General features: G+C 40.6%; 1 protein-coding gene across 1 annotated transcript in view; it reads right to left on the bottom strand.

Moving 5' to 3' along the window:
* Positions 1-1,543: 1,543 nt before the first annotated feature.
* bicc1a (BicC family RNA binding protein 1a) overlaps positions 1,544-9,944 on the bottom strand; it is an 89,793-nt gene continuing 81,392 nt past the window's right edge. The window contains exons 17-21 of the mRNA XM_033613643.2: positions 9,046-9,200; positions 8,693-8,855; positions 8,007-8,170; positions 5,764-5,863; positions 1,544-2,460 (exon numbers count right to left, since the gene is read on the bottom strand). Of these exons, the coding sequence (XP_033469534.2) occupies positions 2,333-2,460; positions 5,764-5,863; positions 8,007-8,170; positions 8,693-8,855; positions 9,046-9,200 (710 nt within the window). The 3' untranslated portion in view covers positions 1,544-2,332. The remainder of the gene's footprint in view (positions 2,461-5,763; positions 5,864-8,006; positions 8,171-8,692; positions 8,856-9,045; positions 9,201-9,944) is intronic.

Genomic DNA, 9,944 nt, shown 5'->3' with positions numbered 1-9,944 from the left:
TCCTCTCAGGATAAAGAATCCCTTTCTATATTAGCTTTCCCCCTCTTCATCTCTTTTCTTAAGACTTCAAAAGGGAAAAAAAAAAGACGTTTACCTGGTTGGCATCAGCAACCATGTCAGAATATTATTTAGTAAAGTGTTGCTAACTTGACAACCACATTGAGAATGGCTCAAATCAGATGCGAGGGAGGGTGGAAAGTGGTTACACATGATAAAGAACATGTCACCTTAAAAGGTAATCACTGTGAATCAAAACAAGGTGACAGAAAAATCAACTTCTCTGTGTATGAGATCACACGAGGACCGCTGTTACTGTTACAGTTAAATTTGGCGATACATGTTTAACAGTGATAATTTCTCAGAAGCATCCTCTATGTACCTAAAAGATTTAATACACTGTACTTTCATTTAAACCAAGAAAAGAAATTCGTCAGTCTTAGTTTTCATACTGCAAATATAAACACATTTTCTTAGAAAAAAAAAAAAACTTTACAAAGAGGCACTTAATTGCACTTGATACAAAGCGCTCAAGACCTTGGAAGACAGATTTGTTCGTCAGCTGAATCCTCAGATAACTCCTCAGAACATCATGCAAAATAACACTTGAGTTATCCAAAGTTAATGAATTGTTGGAAAAGGAAGTTTTCCTTTTCAAAACACATGAGCGAACATAATACAGGAGCCCAGAACAAACACAAGCTCTGCCGATAAACACTGCTGCTGCATGCATAATCCTGCTGCTTCATTAAACACTGCTTAACCAGGCTTCCTGGATATTAGATTGCACCACTGATACTAGAAAATTCCAGATTTGTATTTGTTTTCGTCTTAAATCTCACGGCCCTTCTGATGACTTTGGTTCTGTATTTGTGTCTCTTTTTTAACGCTCACATGAAACCGGTTTGGCTGTGAATAAACTGGTTCTTTGTGTGATGCACCTCCTTTCTGGAGAGTAAGGTCAGACCAAAATATTAGTGTTCTTAACGAAATATCTCCCTGCTGAAAAACTAGTTATGTACATTGGCACTTTTTCGCTACTAAAGTCACGGCCTTGCTCCGTTAGGTCCTTCCTTGCTCTGACAGAGACAAAAAAAGGCACACAGCTCAAGCGGAGCAACTCATATTCCGGATACTTGGAGGAGTGCTTTGTGAGATTTTCGGCGCACAGAAGGGGCCACTGGGAGGCTACACTGACAAATAACAGATGAGACAAAAGACCATGTACTATAAACAAACAGAGACGGAGAACCACAGAAAGATGCCTGTTGACACAATCAGAGAGAGGCCTTTAAAGCTTAGCCTAACTGCCTCATGACTCTGCTGCTGTCTCATGGCACAGCCACATCACGGCTCCACAGATTGAAAGGCAGGACAAAAAAAAGGTAAAAGATACTTATAATCTAATTACAAAATCATAGAGACTCATTCAGGAGATGTATAAAAAAATACAAATGTAAACTGATTACCTTTAAACATCCCACCCAGTCCCCTAAAATGGTAATAAAAACTAAAAATAAAATCATAATGCATAATGAGTACAAAATATTTGATTTTTTTTTTTTTTTGTCGAGAAATACACGGACACACAAACAGACTTCGGTTGGACACAAACACTGACCTCGAAGGAATATCCACCAATCACAACACTTAAGGCAGCCAAAGGTCAAAGGCCACAACGATACTTCCCTTTGGTATATGTGTTAGAGTTGATGAAGTCACCGCTTTGGCGCGCTGACATATTTTGCACTTCATTTGGCAGCGCCCTAAACTCACTTGTAAGTGCTTACATTTGGTTTGGTACAAAATGCATCTGTGCTTTTTAGTTAATAAAAAAATGCATAGTTAATATTTCAATCTAAGGAATTAGGCTCTCACAGGCAAAAGTCTAGTATTATTAAAGTGCATGTCACTGATACAACAGCATCATACAAATGCAGGTAGTACCAATGTGTAAAATGATTGTACTAATCATTCTGCCTGTTCCCTTGAACGAAAAGTGGACGAAATACTGGACAGTACCCTTCATCAGGACCATAGCAACAAACCTTCATATATAAATGCTCCACACAGAGTCATCGGCTCTATAAGGAGTGAACACTGAACCTCATGTATCTGAGAAATCCCTTTTTTCCTTGTTGGCACTTCAGGTAAAACTATGGCTTATTTTAATATATATATTTATACTATATGGCAACGACAACGTTTGAAACAGTCTTAATTCAGCTGAAGCTGAAGGAGGGTAAACAACCACTGAAACCTGGGCTGGTCAGGCACAGAAAGATGCTGGAGGCTGGTCTCCATCATGGACGGTTCTGGGATGGCCTGGAGGCGCCTACCATCGGCCGCTGACACTGGCCATGTCTGCGTGAAACTGACGGGAGAGGCGGCCGCTCGCTCCCCCTTCCAGGAAGGAGGACCTGATGGGTGGCTCAAATAGTTTCCTTCGGTTCTTGTTTAGTTCTGTGTGGAAAAAAAAAAAAAACAGACAGCTGTGTTAAGGGACTGTTTGTTATTTATACAGGGAGAGAGGGTGGTGCAACATGGAGGAGGCATGTCAAATAATTTTTTAAGCCCTAGGAAGGGATTTAAATTTTTTATTTTGGCTCAGGGGAGGGACGTAAAACTTGAAATGATTGATTTTGTATTTATTTCAAATACCATCCAAACCCAAAAAACCACCAGTGGGTTTGAGAGGCATGTTTTCTTTAAAATTCGCTACACTGCTTATTAGGGCTGCCCCCTGATAGTCGACCAAATGTGAGTCTACCAGAGAGGTCATTGGTTGGCAAGATTTCATTGGTCTCTCAGTCGCAGAAAAAACAAACATACAAAAAAACAACAACATGAAACTCTATTAGAAGCTGTGCCTTGTCAAAATAAATCAAAACCTATATGACTGGACCATGTGTGAATCTAACTTGAAAGGACAGACACAGGAAGAGGCCACACTCAGCAGTCAGACAGGAGTCACGTTACAAAGCAATCAATCTTTTTCCAGGAGGTTCAAGATGCAGCATGTGTACCGCCCCTAATTTCCAGGGCTGGTACCTGCGGTTATTCCACAGGCTAGTTAATAACATGTCAGGCAGGAAATCCAAAGTGTGGGATTATTTTGAGAAGGTGAAGGACGAACCCAAGGTGATATGTAAACTCATCTTCATTGGTCGACTACAAACATGACCTATCATGTGAAACATGGAAGTAACTACATGCCCATTAGCCCACAGCGTCATTAACAGGCAGCTCGCTCAGTGTGTGATGTGCACTTATAGATAAAATATAGGCCTATATTAATGAAGGTTCATTAGTACGGTTTTTTATTTCTCTGTAATGTAGCACAGTGTTAACAATGTTACTGATACTATTCTTTCTCACACCTTCAACTCAAACCATTGTGTTGCCACGCCCAAAATATTTAATTTAAAAATCAAATTAATATTGTAAACATGCGGGCGACAAGTCGACTAATGGCCCTAAATGATGACTAATGGTCAACTAGGAAAATTCTTAGTCGGGGGCAGCCCTAGTGCTTATCATAGCCAGAGACTGTAAGAACAGAAATTATTATTATTATAATTTTTAATAATTTTAATTATAATTATAATTATCAGATTTTCAAATTTCTGATGGTCCTTCAACACATCATGCACAATGAAGGCTTCTCTCAGGAAAACATAACCAAATATAAGCTTAAAATAGTGATTAGTGAATAGTGATAGTGTCAGTCTGCATGTCTCATTTTAAGTTTCTCCAAAAACAAACTAATTGCACTAAACAGATCATCAGAAAACATTAAATTCTGCTCTCCAACCTGCATGACAACTGTGAAAAACAAAAGCCTGATTCAACTCCAGAGTTCTGTTTTCAACCTTTAATTTTTAAACATCGCACTGTATTCAAAATCTAATAATGTCTGCATGCCAAGTTACTGATATTATTCAGGCTGCTGCTGCTACTATTGTCTAGTTTATTTTTTGAAAACAGTCATTATGCACATGTTGGTAATGCCAGCTGCGTGCATAAGTATGTGCAAGAGTGTGTGTGTGATGAGTAGGCTGATTAAATTTTGTTGGTTTTAGGACTAGTGGCTGTCGTGCACCCATATACTGCTGTGTACACACAGCTTGTGTGATGATGATGCAGTTTGTAAGGAGGATTTTCATTTTACTTAAGAAATAAGCTTTTTGTTTTGGTGATAACTCTCTTCTTTGCCATTGACTCCAGTAGGCTTCCTACATATAGTGTAAATATATGAAAAAAATACGGTTAGGGCCTATTTACGGAGGAAGGAGGGTCATGCTTTTTTTTCCTCCTAGTAAATCAGGGAGGCTCAAGGAAAAATATTTGTAGCTTCATGGAGGGTCAAAACAAAGCCACCCCCCTCTTCTGATAAATAAAGAACAGTCCCTAAATCAAAGTAAAGAAACAAACACAATCAAAGTGTATGTTAATGTTTCTTTTTAGCCTCCATTGATCAACAATGACAAGAAAATTGGATTCAAATCACTACAGGATTGCTCAGATCAACAAAAGCCCTCTTTGTGTCCATCTGGTTTTTACACAGCAGCTTGAACAAAATCTTTTCATAAAAATGTCACGTCATGGCATCTCTGAGTTATTCATACTCCGAGTTATTCATATGATAGCTGCGTTCATTCGCTGCCAGCACAAACCTTCAGTCTGATTACTGGAGACAGGCAGCTCGCTCCAGCAGCTCTTTTTACTGGCAGGCCGGCAGGAAGTTAAAAACCTGGATTGCCTTGACTGGCATTCTATCTCTTTATAATGAGAGGCAAACAGAAAGACAAAGAGACAGACACAGACGTGCATGTTCCTAGTTTGGAGCCTTAGAGTCCATCAGCTGAGATGAAAGTTGACCTGCACTTGGCTGAGGCGTCAGGCAGCAAAACCAATCCTGGCCTTGGATCCCTTTGCTTCCTTAATAATCACAGCGCTGGCCTCGCCATTTCCCCTTGTTGCTCTCACTGTCAACCCTGGCTCTGGTCTGAGGTTTGTGAACTTTTGCTGAATATCCACGACAGGAAGCAGTTGATCCCAACATGAGAACTTACGCAGCTTTACAAGTCCAGCTATTACAATTTACAATGTCCAAAATATGACATCAGTAATGAAGTGTGACACCCACAACATTCACATCAGATCCAGTGCGATTGGACGGTGTCTGCATCAGCATCAGGGAGGCAGCTGGAGCAACTGGAGAAATACCAACACGCACTCATCTGAGAAAAATGCGCCTTAATCCCATTTAGTCCTGCCGGTGCAAATTACTGCAAAATGCTTTCTTGCATCTTTACAAGATAAATTAGTTTCAACAGTACTGTCTTGTACTTCTTCGCCAGTCTGCCAGTAATGAGGACCTCCTATAGCTCTCAGATTCAGTGGTTGGCAGTGTTGATGACCTCTGTCAGTTTTTGCCTTCTGCACAGCTGGGCTCCACTCAGGCTCGTTGCAGTGACGGACAAAATAGGAAACACTAATGAAACACATAAGCCAATCTGTGTGAACTGCCTTCAGCGGGAGTGAGCTGGCACGACGAGGCTCCAGCTGGTATCAGTGATTATAGGCACAGAAAATGACCAACTTGACACAGAGGTGGCGGTATGCAGGCATCTCTGTGCTGTGTCTTATGTTAATGTTCTTTTTCTGTTGTCACTTTTGGTTTTGACAGCAGAGACAGACAGGGATGAGAGGCAACATGAAAAAAATAAAATGTAATGAACACATGGTTTTCTTAATTTGTACCTGAGATGGCGAGCAGCATTTTCCTGCGGGCTCCAAAGGTGGTGATGCCCAGTTCCTTCAGGTCCTGGTCTGTTAGGGTCAGGAATGTCTGGAGGTCAATCTGGAAGCAGCAAAACGTCCATTTAACACCACTATTATCACAATTCTGCAACTTCTAACAGGAGTATTTTAGTATTTTAGTCATGGGTGACAATTTTAAAAACCCTTTCATACATAGTGGTCACTGCAGTGGACAGTTATTTAAAAGCCATTTGCTTGTATATGCATGAGTTTTGATGCTACAGTTGCATTTAAGTCACTACAGTGGACCCTAGAGCGTCATGCCATACACCGCCCCCCACTGGCCAGGTGTTGTCAGTGCAACACAAATCAATCAAAACCAAGATGGCCGACGGAATGCAAGAAATGTTGTGTAGCTCAAGAAAATCTTGCCAGTCCTTCTATAATAGAAGACCCTGGTAGGTAAAAAAAATCTGGAAAAATCAAGTAACATCTACGGAGTAACAGAGTTGCTCAATTTTCTAAATATTATCATATGTTGTGAAGAAATTACAATTAATCATCTGTCCACTGAACTGGGCATCATGCATCAGCAGCTATATTTCAACTACAATTAATAGTGTTTCTGAAACCTTGTTGTGCTTGAAAAAACTTCATCTGCAGGGACTTTTTTTGGGTGGAAATCGATTGATTTAAGGTAATGTACAGTTTTCGTAACAGAAACAATATTTTCACAATATTTTTGCTATTTTTAAAATGTTCATTGGATAAATGATATAGTTCAACAGGAGGAGGTGGGTGGGGGCTGAGGAGTGAAGAGGAAGGAGATGAAAGACAGAGGGGAGAAGCTGAGTCAGGAGCAAAGTTCAATGCTTTTGCATGGCATTAAAAATATATATTTTTTTATAGTTTCACATGATATATATCACTTTTTAAATTGGAAATGTTAAACACATTCTGCCCAAAAAACTCCTTGAAAAATGGGTGTTTAAAAAAATGAACGCCATAATTTTTTTTATGCCTAAAGAGGAATAAAAACACTTAAGAAAAAATCTTGACTAAAGTCATAATAATTCATGCTTTAAAGGATTAATACAGCATTTGTACTGTAAAGGAACTTATTTATATGGCTTTATAGGAAATGATAGGCTAAGTGTGAAAGAGGGAGAGAGAGGAGATGACATGCAGCAGAGGGCTGCAGGCTGGAATTGTACCCATGGCCACTGGAGCAAGGTTAGTGCCTTTGTACATGTGGCGTCACTCCACCCACTGAGCTACTGGGCACCCCACCATGGGTGTTTTTCAGTGACCTGTCACTGTGTTTCCAATGGGGATAGTGCCACGAAAGGCGGTTGTTTTTCACCAAGACATTGCTGCGTTTCCAGTGGGGATTGTGCCACCAAAAGCAGGCTATTTAAGCCAAAACATAATCTTTTCCTCACCATAACCAAGAGGTTTTGTGCCTAAACCTAACCACACGTTAACCACAGTGTTTGCAGAAACGAAAGGAAACAAAGTTTCAATGTGTCCGCTGCATAATAACATACAAATGTAAATTATCTGCGGTTTGCAGAAACGTACGATGCCAACATTTATTTTGGCTTTTATTCTGGTTGTTCCCAGACGACTTTTATTTACAGCTCATGGCTTTAGTTTCAGCCATGCCAGCCGAGATGCTTTGAGCTAATCACCATCATTACATACTCAGAGTGACCACGCTGATGTTTAGCAAGCATAGTGGACCTAGTTTACCATCTTAGTTTAGCCTGTTAGCATGCTAACAGTGGCTGGTTTTTTAAGTGATGGACAGATTATAAATTTAACCTCATAGTTGTGCTGAAAATGAAAAGTTAACGGATCATCAAAGTCACTGGCTTTTATCCTTTAGAGTCCCTGAGTGTCTGGAGCAAATTTCATGGCAATCAATCCAAAAGTTGTCAAGATATTCTACTCTGAACCAAAATGTGAACCTAAAGAAGAAGTTAAGGGATTGCCAAGGTCAGTCGGATTCATCCCTTGGGAACCTTAAATGTCTGTATAGAATTTCAGAGCAATTCATCCAGCAGTTTTTTGAGTTTTAATCTGGACCTGAGTGGTGGACGGAGAACCCCGCAGCTCGTGTAGTGTGGCTGAAAAGTGGAATTTCTTAGCTATTTTGGAAAGTGTCAGCATCTCTCTTCAGCCTGACAGTCCCAGAGTTCAAATCATAACAGTGGAAGAAGTGGTTTCACATGCTACTCTACCTCTTGTTGCTGGAAGACGTCTGTGTACTTGCCCAAGCCCAGTTTGCTGAACAGCTCTGGCAGGTCGGAGCCTTTCAGAGACGAGTTCAGACTGCAGCCGTTGCTGCCAGTTACCGAGGAGATGCAGTCCATGTAGTTGCTGCTGCTGAGGTAATGCTCTGCAGCTGTCCATCACGGGGTCGGGTCAAAAATGAAAAACATAATGATTTTTAAGTAAGAAAAAAAAGCAGCATTAATTCATTCACATGTCAGATGTCACAGATATAAAGTCATCCTGTCTGGTATAACAGACAGACTCAGGCAAAGTTAGCTGAAGAAGTGAGTTCACCAAGTACACAAGTCAGCAAAACACACACACAAGGGTGCTCACACTGAAAAGTTCACTTTCGAGTAGATGGTGTCTTCCTCTATCTACTTCACCTACTCTCTTCAGTGTTTTCTCATTCAGTGTGGTATTTTTTGAAGCTCATTAAACACATTTTCACCTCAATTCATTTAGTTCTTCTGTAAAATTCAAGTATTTTACCATCAATGCCAAAAACATAATAACACATTCTGTTACTCTTTGCAGACGAACACCTCTCTAACAACTCTCATCGTCCTTGATGCATGAATAGTTTGCGACACCTAAAAATTATCAGTGCTTGTTTGTCCTTGTGGAATAGGGGAATTAAAAATGAACTGACCAGATTTGTTCTGCTTCCTCTTTGGGCTGCTGACAGCAGAGGGGAATTCGGTGTGACACGGCAGGCCATTACCGGTGCCGTTCCTCTCTCGCCAGTTGTCGGAGTCACTGCCGTTCCCGATGCCTTCCCGGCTACTGGATCGAGACAAGGATAGCGGGGAATCCTGAGAGAGACAACAAAGACAGACAATTCAACTTGGAGTTCTGAGTGACAACACCACATCTCAATATAAGATACAAAAACAGCTGCCTACATTGTACATGGTAAGACAAATTAAATATAGAAAGACAAAATAAAAAAGAGAAGTTATTTTTCCAAGGTGACGAGAAACACTGAAGCTCTGTATGTCTAACCTCGTAGGTGGTACTCATGCTGGGCTTGTATGAAACATGATTGGCTCTCCGCAGCTCCTTGATGGTCTCAGCTGGCATGGACTTCGAGAAGCCCAGACCGCTCCAGGTGTTGGTAGGGGTCCGCACCTCAGTCACCACAGGCTTTTTTAACATAGCTGTGTGAATACAGACATACAGTGATGCATCGATACAGAGATAGCCAGAAATAACATTCCTTGTTAACAGCCAAAATGCACCATAAAGTGACTGTACACTCTTTATCACTTGAATATTGTCAATATTCTAGTGTTAATTTTAACAGCCATTTTGGATTTAGCCTCAGTCTTGGCATTGAAAATGCTGAGTATAGTTTAGTCACATTTTAGTCAAGTCTGGAAGCTGGTGGCTGCTAGCTCCGCTGCCATTCAGCGGCTAACAGGTGGAGCTAACTGCTAACAGTCACCGCTGCAACTAACAAACTCCACAAATCCATTCAGCAGCTCCACCATCCACAGTCAGACACACATGACTTGATTATTTACTGCTGAATTACAGCTCACATCTTGAACCAATGGCTGACGCTGCTCAGCTGTGGGTGTTTTTGCTGGCCAGCTAAACATCCTGGTACAGACTATTTACTGGAGTTAACCAGCCATTTGAAAACATTTGTAAGCATGGCTGTTCTTGGTTTTCAATGTCTGATAGTCCACCACTAACATCTTCTCATCAACGAAAATGAAACAGAGATTTCATCTTAGGTTTTATCATCAAAATCTGTTTTTAGCTCGTCAATGTCTGGCTTTTGTCAGGGAAAAAAGCTTGTTGATGAATAATTTTCGTCATAGTTTTCGTCAATGAAATTAACAGTCAATCAGTTAGATATTTTACACGCTGATTACAGTGCATCTACTTGTTCATCT

Source organism: Epinephelus lanceolatus, chromosome 17 (genome assembly GCF_041903045.1).
Source record: "Epinephelus lanceolatus isolate andai-2023 chromosome 17, ASM4190304v1, whole genome shotgun sequence".
NCBI lineage: Eukaryota > Metazoa > Chordata > Actinopteri > Perciformes > Serranidae > Epinephelus > Epinephelus lanceolatus.
This window is presented reverse-complemented; position numbering and strand designations above follow the sequence as displayed.